The sequence below is a fragment of the Danio aesculapii genome, chromosome 20 (genome assembly GCF_903798145.1).
Source record: "Danio aesculapii chromosome 20, fDanAes4.1, whole genome shotgun sequence".
Taxonomy (NCBI): Eukaryota; Metazoa; Chordata; class Actinopteri; order Cypriniformes; family Danionidae; genus Danio; species Danio aesculapii.
The window spans coordinates 23,388,229-23,404,069 of record NC_079454.1 but is presented as its reverse complement, the minus strand read 5'-3'; the positions used below and the strand labels follow the sequence as shown (position 1 = coordinate 23,404,069).

The following is a 15,841-nucleotide window of genomic DNA, read 5'->3' as shown; positions in this document are numbered from 1 at the left end:
TTCTCCATACTAGCTTCCATACTATAGAAATAAAAACTATGGAAGTCAATCATGTTGACCAAGAGCTAAGAGTGAATAGATTTTCCAATTATGAATTGGATAGAACTTGGTTCACTCAGTGGTCATTTTTATAGTCCTTTTAGCCTACTGTTTTTATCTAAAACAATCAATCAAAATAAAATAAATCACCCTTTACTACGGCCAATTTCATTTTGTATGGGTGGTCCATCTCTGCTTCCTTTAACCCTTATGTACTGTCGGGGATGTTTTCATCCACTCTGGGGTGATGTTGTGTCTTAATTTGGCCATAACTTGTTCTTTGTTTCAGCTAGCAGAATGCTATTTTGCTTATGCTAAATGCTTATTTTGACACATATTTTGAGAAAATGCTTTGAAAATATTTAAAAACTCAATGATATACTTTGGACAAATTCACTACCCTTTTGTCATGTTTGGGATGAAAACATCCACTAAATTAAACTGCTGTAAAAATGCATCATATACATATATTTTAAATTATTATTATTATTATTATTGTCATTTTAATTATAAATCGAGTAGTTTTCATCATAAATCTGTTAATAAACCTCAGTTCTGATCAAAACTACTAAATTCTTTTGAAAATTACATGGTTTTAACTTTTTATTTGCCAAATTCGTAAATGATGTCACTGATTTGGTGAAAAAAAACACACACACAAAATAACGTATTTTCAATATGAACAGTAACTGTGGACTGGATTTTTTTTTCTTTTATCAAAGTCTCGGACATGTGAAACAGAATTGCCTTTGATTGCTTATAATTGATTTTCATTTTTTTTCTCCCTAATTTACTGTTGGTGGCTGTTTTTGCCCCATTGACTTCCATTATAACCACATTTCTTTGATTACAAAACCATGACACCATATAATCATGCATTTTTGATTGTTGATAGTTTTCTCTGTTGGAATGAGGTAAAATTAGTAATTTTTACTGTTGATGATCAGGTGGCACCATTAACCCTTTAGAGAGCCCTGAGCAAAAAAAGCTTAGTTTCTGGATTATATATGGAATATAACAGTAAATTTAAAATGTGTGTATGTGTGTCTGAGTATGTGAGAGAGACCTTTACACACTTATCTTGATGTGTCTGAGAAAATCAAAATATGCATCTCAGCTCTCAGAACTACACGGAGTAAATAAAAACAAAGACTGTGTGTTTATGCACCATTAAATGCGGTTATAATGAAAGTCAATGGGGCAAAAACAACCACCAACAGTAAATTATGGAGAAAAAATACAAATCTAACAATGCTTCAAAGCCAATGTTGTTATTAATCGTTCACATGTCCAAGACTGTGATAAAAGATTTAAAAAATCCAGTCCACAATTACTTTTCATATTGAAATACGTTATTTTGTGTGTGTGTGTGTTTTTTTTTTACCAAATCAGTGACATCATTTATGAATTTGGAAATTAAAGAGTTAACATCCTGTAATTTTCTAAACAATTTAGTAGTTTAGATCAGGACTGAGGTTGATTAACAGATTTATGCAAAGAAATTTGAAAACAATATTTATCTGATGCATTTTTACAGCAGTTTAATTCAGTGGAAGTTTTCATCCATAACGTAACAAAATGGCAGTAAATCTGAACAGTGCACAAGGGTTAATGTCTGTGCTTTATTCCATAATATATCAGAGTGTATGTTGACTTGTATTTCTACATGATTGTTTAATCTATCTGTGTTTGTTTTCAGTGTATTCACAGAGACCTGGCAGCTAGAAACATTCTCCTCACCCAAGGCAGAGTGGCCAAGATCTGTGACTTTGGACTAGCCCGAGACATCACAACTGACTCAAACTATGTTGTCAAAGGCAATGTAAGTCATTACTTGTTTCTTAGAAACAACTTTAATCTAAATTTTCCTCTGGATCGTCTCACTAGATTTTACATGTCATACGGTAAATGTAATTATGGGATTAAGTGAATGGCATGTAATCCAGATTGAAGACACTTCCTTGAGGTTAAAAGCTTTTAATTTGCATTGGCATCAGTGCTAAAGGCTGACTGCCAGCCAAACATAAGTTGCATCCTAAATAACACACTGTACACTATGCAGGGTTGTGTGTGGGTTTTATCGGGTTAATATGTCATTCATCATTGGAGTCTGAAAGCCCTGCCCTGACACTGTGTAATTAAAATGTGACAGTTGAGTGCATTCCACACTTTGCTGCTTTTTGTTGTTGTTGTTGTTGTTTAAATAAGTGTTTCATACAGAGCACATAATCATTTTGGATTTCTCTGTGTGAACACACTACTTGCACTAAATGAAATAGAAAAGAGAAAATGTGCATATTAGGGCACAATTATGGCATTCAGACTTGCGTCAAGCTTGTTACCATGTTGTCTTTAATGCCAAATACCTATTATTTCATTAATTTAATAAAATGTATAATACAATAAAACGATTTAAATAATGACAACCTATTTAAAATGTGAATAATAAGACACAATTCATAATTGTGGATAATTGCTCTTTAGTTTGTAATATTCATTCGTTAATTAATTTACTTTTTGGCTTAGTTCCTTTAATCTGGGGTCTCCACAGCGAAATGAACCGTCAACTTATCCAGCACATGTTTTGTGCAGCGCATGCCCTTCCACCTGCAACCCATCACTGGGAAACACCCATACACTCCCATTCACATACACTACGGACAATTTGGCTTACCCAATTCACATATAAAGCATGTCTTTGGACTGTGGGGGAAACCGGAGCACCCAGAGAAAACCCACACGAACATGGGGAGAACATGCAAACTCCAAACAGAAATGTCAACTGACCCAGCCAAGGCTTGAACCAGCAACCTTCTTGCTGTGAGGCAAAATTGCTACCCACTGCGCCATCGCGCCGCTTAATTTGTGATAATGATTTTTAATTTTGCTGAATTGAATACTTGCTGAATGAATACTTGCTGAATGAACCACCAATTACTCTCAAAGTCCCTTTAAAACAAGTCATTTCACTTGGCGGCCATCTTTGAAACACCTCTTGGGCAGTATGATCGGGCATTTTGTCTGAATGGGAAAACATCAAATTCTCCGAAACTCTTTGCCAAGCGTACGATTCCATTACATATTTGGAATTACCAATAAAATTAAATGACAACCATCTCGTAAGTTTAGTTTCTAAACGTTCGAATCAAACAAAATCTGCATTTTTTTCAGGGTGCCCACGCTAATGCGCATGTGCACTCGAAAGGAATGAGATCATGACACCAACCTCATTTATGGCCGTTCTACACATTATCATCCTCTAAATAATGCTTCATCAGATCGTGCTGGTCTTCTAAAGTAATCCACAACTTGGTCTTGATGGCAAATCTCCTCCAGAAATGACAGTGACCCTCTGTTTACAAGTGTGTGGACATTTGAGTAGTTGCTGCTGTAATGTGATGTGCGTTTGACAGGACAGACTGTACCACACATTTGTTTTATATGGATTACAAAACCAGAAAACTTTTGTTTTTAAGTATAGTCAGCTCATTCAAAAGTACAAATTTCAAGCTTTATCTGAATATTTCTTATGTCTGTGAAGCAAGTATTCGCTGAGATTCGTGCATTTGTTGTCCACAAAAACTGCTGTAAAAGCACACGTCTGGTCTGAGCTTCACCCCTGGAGAAACATCAGTCTACAGCAGTGGTGGGCAAACTCTGTCCTGGAGGGCCGGTGTCCTGCACAGTTTAGCTCCAACTCTGATCAAACACACCTGCTTATAGATAATTAGTGATCTTGAAGACACTGATTAGCATGTTCAGGTGTGTTTGATTAGAGTTGAAGCTAAACTATGCAGGACACCGGCCCTCCAGGACCGAGTTTGCCTACCCCTGGTCTATAGTGATCGATGATTGGCTCCTTTAGTAGACAGGGCTTCATTCGCCATATTGACCTTTACACTTTTCCCCATTCTAAACTATACGAGTATATGTGTATTCTATAGTCTTTGGCTTTAGACAGCATATGAACTTCCAGCCCCAACCTAGCACTCAGAGTACAACCCTCAGTGCTGGGAAACACCAACACACTCTCCCAATCACACACTAAGGTCAATTTATTCCTTCAATATCCATAACCTGGAGCACCCGAAGGAAACACACACAACCATGCAAAAGAAAGGCAACCTTCTTGCTCTGAGGCAACTGTGCCAACCACTTAACGCCCCTCAATAGAAACCATTTGTTACAATTTATAACTATATTAGAATGTTTGTAATTCAATACATGCATTATAAATGACACCATTATCTGGCAATGCATACAAAACATACTGTGAAAGTACTTTAGCACAAATTAAATACAAAAACTCTTCTTTATATTCTCTGAAGCTGCAATATAAATATTTTACTGAACTCGTGTCAGCATTCTGTTGTTACAACATGAAGGAATTTGAAGAAGTGCGTAGAATTCAGTCAATAATCTGATTTCAATCATGACACCATAATACAGGTACGTTAGTTTTTAGTTAGGCCCATTTTTGGCCAATATTTGTTCATCTTTTCTTCTATTATTGTATTGTTATGCGTGAGCTTTTTGTCTAAATACAATTTTCTAACCCCTTTTGGGACCGACAATAAAGCTTTTTGAATTTTATCAAATAAAAAAATGCCACAAACCCCTGTAATTTACTCTGATACTCCTGATATGTGTGTGTGTGTGTGTGTGTGTGTGTGTGTGTGTGTGTGTGTGAGAGAGAGATGGGTTTTATTCCAAGAACACTTAGAAAGGAAATCCCCCTTAAAGCACTATGACCATATTCAGTAAAAAAATACAAGAACTTTTATCCATGTTGAGACATGCACTTTACCTGAATGTAAAATACTGGCAAGAGATCCATGCAAAACAAGCTGAGAATAGGGTCATTTCTGCAATATCAAGACAGTTGATTTATTTTCCAGGATTTGCATTAACGAGAACACTAATGTTGCTATTGCTGGCTTCTTCTACAGATACTCAATTTGCATCCAGGTTTTCATGGTGTAAACGAAGCCCAAAGCAACAAACAGTCATGACAAACATGGTTTACAGTTCAAGCCTTCAAGGATATTTGTATTCTATACATTTAGAGTATTTAGAGCTTTAGTTTGAACACTTGAAATAATTAAGCCCTAGGTAAATCGAATAGTCATCATTTACTCGTTATTTTACCTGATTGGTGTCCTAGTAGATTACTGTGTTGATTTGTTTGTTTTGAGTGTGTCTCAATACACTCCCTATAGGTCATTAAGCAGTGCGCTTACCTGTCAGCTATTTCTAGGGCTTAATTTTCACAAAAATCCAACCTACACGCACATACTGTAAAAGTCAGAAAAATTGTGATTTATTTATTTTTTTGTCAGTTTATTTTATACACTTATAGTTCACCCTAAAATGTAAATTGTCATCACTCAATCTCCGCTTGTTCCAAACCTCTTTGACTTCCTTTCTCCTATTGAAAACAAAAGAAAACATTTTAAAGAATGCTGGAAACCAGTATCTATTGACTTCCATAGATAGGCTAACCAACAAGATCACTGATGTTCGTCCACCCTGTTTAAATGTTGCCTGATCAAACTAGGCTCCCGAACAAGCTTGAACAACATGTGTCTTTCCTGAAAGAGGTTATTTAAGACAACAGAAATTATAAACTGTTAATGCTTACCTCATAACATGCTCGCTGTTGATCTGCTCCTTCAAAATGTCGTCTGATCACTGCCGTTGTTGAGATTCAAATGCCAACATCTCAATCAAATCCACATAATTGAGCCAATTTTCTGAAAATAAACTTGAAGCCATCTTGCCTTCATTTTATTAGCTTAATTGGTTTCTCAAATTAAGCCTTATAATTGCACTGGTTTCCTTAAAAAAATAAGTTACATTTATCTCTTGATTTTAAAGATTTTTTTTTTTTTGCCTTTATTAAGCGGATAGGACAGTTTTACAGACAGAAAGCGAAGTGGGAGAGAGAGAGGGGGTAGGGACAGGAAATGTCCACGAGCCGGGATTCGAACTCGGAACGCCCTGAAGTGCTATTGCACCATATGTCAGCGCGCTAACCACTAGGCTATTGCACTGACATCTCTTAATTTTATTAGCAAAGTCTTCTCAATATTTTATAATAAATCCAGAATATCAATTTTTTAAAGAAATTATGACCATTATTTTTAATGACCACATCAATTTTTTTAATGAAAATTACAAGCCTCAAGATTTATTTTTTACAACGTATTTCAATATTCCTCCATCTATGGAAATTAATGTCTACTGGTTTCCTACTCAAAATATCTTCTCGTGTTCAACAGAAAAAGTTTGGAGCCACTGAAAGGTGCTGAACTATCCCATTAAGCACTGTGTGAAAGACCTCGTCATGTAACATCAATCTACAACTTGTTAATAACATCAAAACCACACGGTTGGGGTTTCCAAATGTGTGTTTTGATTGTAAACCGTTTCTATGGGAGTCGCAGAAGAAATGTGTGATGCACTGTTTTCAAGCTGTCCGTGCTGTTAAGGAAGGAATGTGTGTAATGTGTGTTTTCTCTGCTCAGGCTCGTCTCCCAGTAAAATGGATGTCCCCGGAGAGCATCTTTGAGTGTGTTTACACCTTCGAGAGTGACGTCTGGTCGTATGGCATCCTGCTGTGGGAGATCTTCTCCCTTGGTACGTTCAGCTCATCTCATAATAGACCATATTCGTATGTATACAATAAACTGATTGTTAATTTAAATATTGTGCTTTTATAGGGAGTAGTCCATATCCAGGGATGCCTGTGGACTCTAAATTCTATAAGATGATCAAGGAAGGATATCGAATGGAGTCACCGGAGTTCTCCCCGAATGAAATGTAAGTTTGAGATGAGAGAAGTTCTGTAGGAGGAAAATGGCAAGATAATGAGACCATTTACACTCTACAAAAATGTTCCCAGACACACACAAATAAACATTGCTTTTTTGTTGTGTTTCAGGTACGATATCATGCACTCGTGCTGGGATGCCGACCCCGTCAAGAGACCCTCATTTAGCAAGATAGTGGAGAAGATCGAACAACAGATCTCAGACAGCACCAAACATGTAGGCTGCCTTTGTTTTTCCTTATTTTTTAGCTCTCAAAACTTTGTAAAAGTGCAAAGGTCAATAACATAATCTTGTTTTTTTTTTTTATATAATTGTATTTTTTTAATACACAAAAATTATATTTTTACATAAAATGGTTTAAAACCAAATTTGCTTGTTATAGTTAACTTAAAACCATATTTTTTATTTAAAAAAGCGTCATCTAAAAAAAAAAAGATAATAAATCTGCTTTCTGCTAAGGAAATATTTCCCATTTTCATTCAGTTTAGCTAAAAAAATATACAATGTAACCAAAATGACAACTAAAACGTAAATACAAAAAATATAGAGTAAAATATGAGTAAATATAAAAAATACTCACATACTTGAGAATCTTTTTACTACAAATAACAATAAAACACAACAAAATTACTAAAACTTTAATAATTAACATTGCTTTTTTTTCAAAATGTATTTGTTTAAATAGGTTACAAAACGCTGAATAGTTTGAAACATGATAAACATGTTATAGTTAACAAGGCCTCTAGAGATTGTGCAGCACCATTGATTTGATCTAAGACCTGTGAAGAGATGATCCCAACTACAGAGCACTTCTAGAGGTCTCCATAATCCTGGACCAGGCTGTATCCTGAGCAGATTCTGTGGTGGCCATGGAGGAGCGGAGAGCATGAGATTGATTCCTGAAGGGACCCCAATTTCAGATTTCTTCGCATTGATCCCATGGGCCAGCCTGAACACCCGCTGGTGACCTACACACACCTGCAGCTTTTCCACGATGGACATCCAGCGTTTTTCTGCCTCCGGCTCGTAGACTGCAGCTCTGCACAAGAAGTTTGGCCAGAAGAGAAATGGTCATGCCCAACTGAGCCTGGTTTCTCTCTAGTTTTTTTTTTTTTTCCTTCACTTTAATTAATTGGTGAAGTTTGTTCCTCGCCACTGGCTTGCTTGGTTTGGGACTTGTGGAGCTGCGCATCGATGGATTTGCTCTTCAGTGTTTGGACTTCCAGCAGTGTAAATTAAACCACACTGAACTAAACAAACTCCAATCATTGATTGCTATATGGCGAATAAAGCCCGCCTTCTAGTACAGGACCAGACATGTGTTTTTGCAGATTTTGTGTGATTCAAACATTTAGAAATGAAACTAAAGAGATGGATGTTGTTTAATTTTATTGGTGGCTCCTAATATGAATTTCAATCATAAGCTTGGCAAGCAGTTTTGGAGAATTTGATGTTTCCCCATTTAAACAGAATGCCCGAGCATACTGGCCAAGAGGCGTTTCAAAGATGGTCGCAGAGTGAAATGACTTGTCTTAAAGAGACTTTGAACTAAATTTAAAACCATAAGACATAAATAATTTGTTATAATATAATGTAATCTTATAAAAAATAATTAAACTGGAATCAGGGAATTTAAATTTAATTAAAATTAAACTAAAAGTTAATTAAAATTAAACTAAATCAGGAAAATTTTCTCATTTTTATTCAGTTTAGCTCAAAAATCTGAAACCAAAATAAAAACTAAAATATTAATTAATAACAAAATACACACATTTGATGAAAAAATTAAATATTCAAAATGTAATAATTGTAAAATAAAAAGAGGAAAGTTTAAAGTAAGAACAGTTTAAAGTAAAAACAGGAATCATTTCTATATTTTTTCTGAAAATAAAGGTTTATAAAACCCACTCTAAGAGTACTATTTTAATTTTTGGTGAAATAAGTAGTTAATAAAACAATAACTTCCCTCTTCTCTTCAGATTTACTTAAACTTCAGCTCCAGGTTGCCAGCAGCACCAGGTCCCCGTGAGGAATCCAGTTCTCATGTCCATCGACTAAACTCAGTGGGGAGTCACAGCACCGCCACTCAACCCCTGCTCTCCAGCAACGACGTCTTTTTGGATAGATCGAGTCCAAGTCAGCCTCTAGTCTGAAGATCCCACTCTCAGCAAAAAACTTCATCTTCTAAGACTCTCTGCGTCATTGTAGCTGTCTGACATATTTGAGGACTTTGGTGAAAAACACTGATCGTAAATCTCAAGAGCTTACCGGCTCTTTCCACCTTTCTTGCAGACTGTGTATATAAGAAAGGACAGTGATGGTGTGCTTTCCTATTACCATTTCATGCGTTCTTTGGAACTGTGGGACACTGAGTTTTCAAGAAAGCTAATAATCAATGCTGGCATCATTCCATGGTACTATATCTCCAATGCGGATCTGCAGGAGAACTGAACTTGTTTTCTATAGAATCCCTTCATTACGTGGGATATATATAAACACAATAATGCTTCTTTTTGCTAGTCGTCGAGTCTTTACAAGTGACAGTCAAACGGGCTTATTTAAGTCGGAGATAAGATCAAATCACGATGAGAACTTTGGAAATTCGACATCTGACGTCATTTTGACATGATCTTTTAGCTGAAAATGCATTATATCGCACCTTTAACACTCGTGTGTTGAATATGACTCACTGAGTGTCAGTAGTAAAAGTGTAAATCGCTGTTATTTTCCTATCGAATTTATCATTTCTGCTCAAAAATGAAAATATCCAACACGTATAAGGCTACGTTATCTGGAAATGTATGTATAAGCAGCAATAAGTCCGCATTGTAACTTTGACAGCATGATCATGCGCAAGCCAAAAAACAAGCTACTTGATGCATGTTGCGTTGGGGCTAGTATTTTGTCTGTTGGCAGCTGAATCTGTAAGTTTATGTTTCAATAGACCAAATTAAGGCACAATTCAGTTCACTGTCAGGAAAGATGTTGAGACAGGTAGAGGCAATTCATCACAGCTCATCATTTACTCAGTGATATTTTGGTTACATAGCAGTATTATGTTATTAGCTTGTGTTGTCTTCTTTTTTTTTTTCTTTCAACCTGGAAACGTAATTTGGGACAGCAAAACGATCCAGTCAAGCGGTAACTCAAGCTTGAGGCATCAAACTTTTAGACAGTGTTTCTTTTAGGGATCACTTTAAACCGTTTCTGTCACTTCTACAAGGAAAATATCTGGTTAAAAAAACACTGGTTTCATTTGTTCGGCTTGGTTTAGAGTAGTTTTTAAATAGGACGTGGTTCTATAATGGTGGAAGATCAGGTAGCTTCTGTAGCATCAGTTCTGTTCTTTATTCCACAACAATCAGAGTGAAAACATATCTTATGAAACTGGAAGGCATAGCAAGTAGTGCTCTTTTGTACATTTGTAAATGTTTCGCTAGCTTCTCTTTTTTTGCATTAAAAGTAATGTGGAGGTTGATTCGTTTTAAGTAAAGACACCTCTTAAGGTACGTTTATACAACAATGACTACATTTACATGGACATCTGTAATCAAATTATTTGCTTTGATCTGAATAAGACAATAATAAGATTAAGGTGTTTACATGAGTTGCTTTTTGAATGTTCCTTTCATGATCCCATTTTACATGCTATAGCACGTAATTCGATTAACGTAATTGCATCACCGTGCTATCCACATTTCCTCCAGAGTTTCATGTAATTTCGGGTGTTTTATTTTTAATTTGTCGACTTTAACTGAAGTTTGCCACTTTCACTTTAATTAAAGAACATTTCATGCATGCCCCCCATGACAAATGAGATATTGGATGAGAGTATGAAGTGCTGGAATAGTGGTGTTTTAATAAAATTTGATACCACACACCGTATGGGGGGAAAAAACTCGCAATGCAGGTGTCTGTGGTGCTTTGCTGACTCGGTAGGTGCAGAGAATAGTCAAACAGCCGTGTGTATAGAATATCTTGTCGCAAAATGCGGTGAAAATCCTACACGACGATAATAGTTTAGGCATTTTCATGCCTGTAATGTGACTAAAATCTGCATGCTCCACACGGTAATTTGATTTTTGTTTAGTTCGATAATGACCTTAATCGGATTAAATGAATAAAAAACACTGTTTACATGATAGACTCTTAATCAGAGTATTGTCTTAATCAAAATATAATCGGATTATTCTTGTCCATGTAAATGTACTCAAATGTTTTTCTCTTGTGTATTTGAAAACTTTCGCAAATGACAGTGTTGTCAAAATAGTTCCTGTGGAAACAATTGCTAAACAACACTGCATTATGCTTGCCAGACCAGTAGGTGGCAACAAAACAAAACACTTCGGCTCTGTGCACATACAGTTCTGTAGTGGTTCTTGGTGTTGTTGTTTTTTTAGGATGTCAATCACTCATAAAATATGAGTAATAAGTCCACTGATTAGTGGACGACATCAACGTTTTCGCAAAATCACGTTTATTGTTGTTTACAAAAAGACAATAATTGTATTCTTTCTGAAATGTTTGTGAAGACCGATATTAAAATTAAAAATTTCCAGACCCCTGATTTTTGCAAAATTTTGTGCAAACATTACGTAAATACATTACTAGTTACTGGCGATATTGTAATCATGATTAAGGGTGCTTTCACATCTGCGATTAGATTTATTTGGTTCTGACCAAGGGCAGCAAATAATACATTGTAGTTTTTTTCATCAGGTTTTTTTTCACACCACGCTGATTGTGCTTTTCCAAAACAGTTAAAACAAACCAAAAAAATGCAGTCATGTGACTACATCCACATCACTCGCCAGATGTCATTGAACGTATTTCCTAAATTGCTTTTCTAAATGGTCAGAATTAACATACGCAAACATTCCTTTGGTAACTTCGAAAGTAAAGAAACAAAGGAGGAAAATTTGGCCGATCACGCATAACTGACTACGGCAGCTGGTTTAGTCCAATAATGCACAGAACTTTTTGCAATTGGGTCTGTTTAAGTTCAGATCATATTCTCAGCACAAGTGAACAGCTCCAGTGTTCATTTAAAAGCATAACTGGACTACCTCTTTAAGCAAGTCTGTATAATTTTTGGTCTGCTTTTGGTGTGCACTTGGGTGCGATTGCTGCGATTCAACCCAGTTAAATGAGGCTAGTGTGAAAGCACCCTTAAACAATAACTATATTTTTTTTGGTCACACTTTATTTTGATGGTCTGTTTGTTGAATTTGAATTACATTACATCTACATGCCAACTAATTCTCATTAGATTATAAGTAGTTAGGTTGGGGTTAGTGTAAGTTGACATGTACTTGCAAAGTTTCTTATAGTAAGTTCAATGTCTGTTGAAGGAGCAGACAGTCTACTAAAATGGACCATCAAAATAAAGTGTTACCTTTTGTTTTATAATTGGCCGAATATGTATTCAAGAGTTAAAATTTTCAGGCAATGGATGGCCAAAATACTTAAAACATGTTCCATTATTATTTCATTGTTGTGTAAACGTACTCTGAGGTTGTGCGGTCTTTCTGCGTTCTTGTGTTTGCGGAAATGGCGGGTTATTGTTTCCTACAGACTTGACTCAGTTACTCTTCTACACCAACTGTTGTGCCTGAAACGTTATCTCTGCTCTTTAGCCAATGAGAATCATGCTGTCGATGGTTGAGCCAATAGAAAGCTGCCGCTGGGGTGTAGAAACGGGTGCCAATGGCTTCTTGCTCTATATAGGAGTAGCCGACGAAGGATCTGCCAATAGAAAGGTGGCTTTCAGATGGAGGACACACAAAAAAAAAAAATAAGAGCGGCTTTCTGTTACTTAGATGAGCCAATCGGATTCTCATTCCACTGCCAAAGGGAAAAAGGCAGAAAATGCTTTTGAATATGAGCAATGACTGAGTCGAGCTGAGCAAACATCAGTAGTCCAGGCACTCAGTCAGGAGCTCGTTTCCCAGGTCTCCCTCTGTTCTTTGTGTCCAGCTGCTTCCCCCGCCGGATGTCTCACTTCCACAAAGTCAGCCGGGGAGATCTTTTTCAGACTGTCTCCCATCTCCACGCCACACTGGGACATTGTTCCTGATAGGCACTGGCTCTTGCTTCCATTTGCGCTAATGTGTTTTGCGTGTCTGCATGAGTGTATGAATGTGTAAATGCAGGTCATTTGCTGTTAAAATAGCAGAGCACTGATGGATCCTCCAGTAGAAGGACTGTAGTTAATGAATTTCAGATTTGAAGTCAAATGCTGAAGCCGCTGCATACATACCATCACTATTTGCTCTTTTCTTTATGTAAATAATATATATAAATATATGTATATCATATTGTTGCTTCTTATTTTATTATCATGGTACGTTCTCTCATGTGCTGCAAAGATTTTGTTTTGTATGTTACAGTTTGTCAATTCCATATAAGTTTACTTGATCATCTTCTGTTATTGTCTTGCCTCTTGATTCTTTTCTTCATAAGTGCAGTTTTCAGACACACGGCAGGTACAGTTGGTTACACATTTAATCCATTTACATTATATTCGCCGTTGCTTTTCTGTTTCAGTATTTTCAATGGTGTCTGAGTGAACGATGCCAGGAGGAGTATACGTGAAAACTAAACACAGACGGTCCAGGATTCCCAATTGTGACCGCTACAGTTCTCATACGCATTTTTCTATAATTGAAAGGTGTTTTGCCCCTGAGAAGATTTGTTTAATGTATTTTATTGTATATTTATTTTACAGTTTTTATTTTTAAGACAAATGTGCAAATCCTGTGTGTAGCTCTTGTTACTTCAGTATGTAAATAAATAACTGAAACCATGAGTCTTGTAGTCATTAAGGCCTTTAGCTTGAAGCCTTTTATTGGCCATCTGGAGGAAGATTATAGGTGTTCCTAAAAGAAAAGCAGACCACTGCTCTGTGTTTTTTTAAAAACAACATGTCCTGAAAGGAAAACAGTAAACTAATTGTGATTTCAAACTGGGACAAAGGGAAGAAAAATGGGTCTGTTGGTGGAGAAATTAGAGAACAATGCTTGAAGACTTGATTTTGTTTTTATCAGAAATGTATCCATTGTACAAAATCTAAAAGGATTCACATTGTGGCTTACTAGTAGAAAAGTGCATTACAAAACCAGCCAAGGAACTTCAACAAAAACTATGTTGTGGCAAATACTATTAATATAAAATAATTCGCTGTAATATCTCTACTGTTATCTGAATACACTCTTCCTAAGTAATTTTACAGTTAACTGTGAGTTTCTTTATCAACAAGGATTTTCCAGAAATTTTCAATAAGGTTTATTTTGAATTATAATTATAATTTTTATTTAAGGATTATATGCTTTCAGCTTAAAGGAACTGATTTGCTGTGTGACAGGGTTCATTGTCCTGCATGGAAATTAGTGGCTGATTCAGTAATGAGCACAGAAAAGGAACCACATTCGCTTTGTCATGTAGCTGTAGCTGAAACAAATAAATTAAACTTGCTTTCATTAGTTTTTTAATTTATTTTTTTATTTTTTTTGCTGTTGAGCGGTTTGGTCACTGCAGGGTTTTCAGTCCAAATTCTCTTAAACATCGAGACACTGGATGACACATCTTTACCCTGTTCAGAGCTGAACTGAAGCTGCAGCATTGAACTGGTTTAGATTTTCTACATTAGCCTGCTCTCATCTGCTTTTGTATTTTGCAGTCTTTTGAGGGGACTTGATGAGTTGGTGACATTGTAAAGCTATATTACAAATTGAATTGTATTAGAATATTACAAATCATAGATTTGAAACGACCAGCTTCTCTTGCTATGACTGAGAGGCTCTTTTTAGCCTTCATCTAGACAAGCAGCAAAGATGGTCTGCACTAAATAATGTAATCAATACAACAAGAGAAACGAAAAACAAACATTTCAGCTATGAGCGTTCATCAGTGTCAGTCTTATAGATAAACTGCTGTCTGAGGGTTTTGGCCCATAAAAACAATCAAAAAAATATCTAGTGAAAATTCTAAACATCTTTAGAAACAGCAAGATTATACATTTAAATTCAAGCTAAATATTGCAAGAAACATTTCAACAAATTGTATATATGTTTGTTTCTCTTGATTTGTCCTCTTTTTAATTGTTTTTATTTAATACTTTTCACTAACATAAATTTTAGTGTACTACATTTTCTCCAGATTTGGCTTCAGTACTGACTAAACTAATGTATATATACAAATAGTATACTGTATATGACTTGTGATGGGTGTACTCCAATATGCTGAGCACTATAGCCTACATTTCAAGTGGATCAATACCTTTCATCAAAGTTGTCCTAAAACTACTGAACAACACTCAAAATCTTAGACAATTTTGAAAAATGTTTTTGATCCACTTCAAATGTTGACTACTACTGTACATATTATATACCAGGGGTGTCCAAACATGGTCCTTGAGGGCCGGTGTCCTGCATAGTTTAGCTCCAGGTTCCTTCAACATACCTCCCTGGACGTTTCTAGTATACCTAGAAAGAGCTTGATTAACTGGTTCAGGTCTGTTTAATTTTGGACACCCCTGTTATAAACAGTAGTTTCAAGAGTTCACACTTAGTGAAGTTTATTTATAAACTAATTTCGAGAGGATCACGTGCTTATGATTTATCACAGCCGGTCTCGTATTAAGCTAATCATTATCATTTAATCATATGAGCCATAAGCTACTATAAATAACCCCAGTCTTCAGTCCACTTTATCTTCGTTTGGAAGAAACCCCCCCTTCCTCCCCATTCTTCTCCTTTACCATAGATTGGACAGCACGGCGGCCCAGTGGTTAGCACTGTTAGCCCCACAGCAAGAACACTGCCAGTGCTGGTCCTGCCAGGTCGGTGGGCGTTTCTGTGAGGAGTTTGTATATTCTCCCTGTGGCCACGTGGGTTTTCCCCGGGTTCTCTGGTTTCCTCCCACCATCCAAAGAATTGCATCATGCATAACAATCAAACATTTGTCTAGCC

The 15,841-nt window shown here is 36.2% G+C and overlaps 1 protein-coding gene across 3 annotated transcripts in view; it reads left to right on the top strand.

The window, feature by feature from the left end:
- Positions 1-13,680, top strand: part of kita (KIT proto-oncogene, receptor tyrosine kinase a) — a 47,977-nt gene extending 34,297 nt beyond the window's left edge. For 2 of the 3 annotated variants that reach the window (XM_056480937.1, XM_056480935.1), the window contains exons 17-21: positions 1,739-1,861; positions 6,567-6,678; positions 6,762-6,861; positions 6,983-7,088; positions 8,852-13,680. In XM_056480937.1, the coding sequence (XP_056336912.1) occupies positions 1,739-1,861; positions 6,567-6,678; positions 6,762-6,861; positions 6,983-7,088; positions 8,852-9,025 (615 nt within the window). In that variant the 3' untranslated portion in view covers positions 9,026-13,680. Of the gene's footprint in view, positions 1-1,738; positions 1,862-6,566; positions 6,679-6,761; positions 6,866-6,982; positions 7,089-8,851 lie in introns of those variants that run through there. The other variant, XM_056480936.1, reaches the window with a different exon arrangement.
- The last annotated feature ends 2,161 nt before the right edge of the window (positions 13,681-15,841 follow it).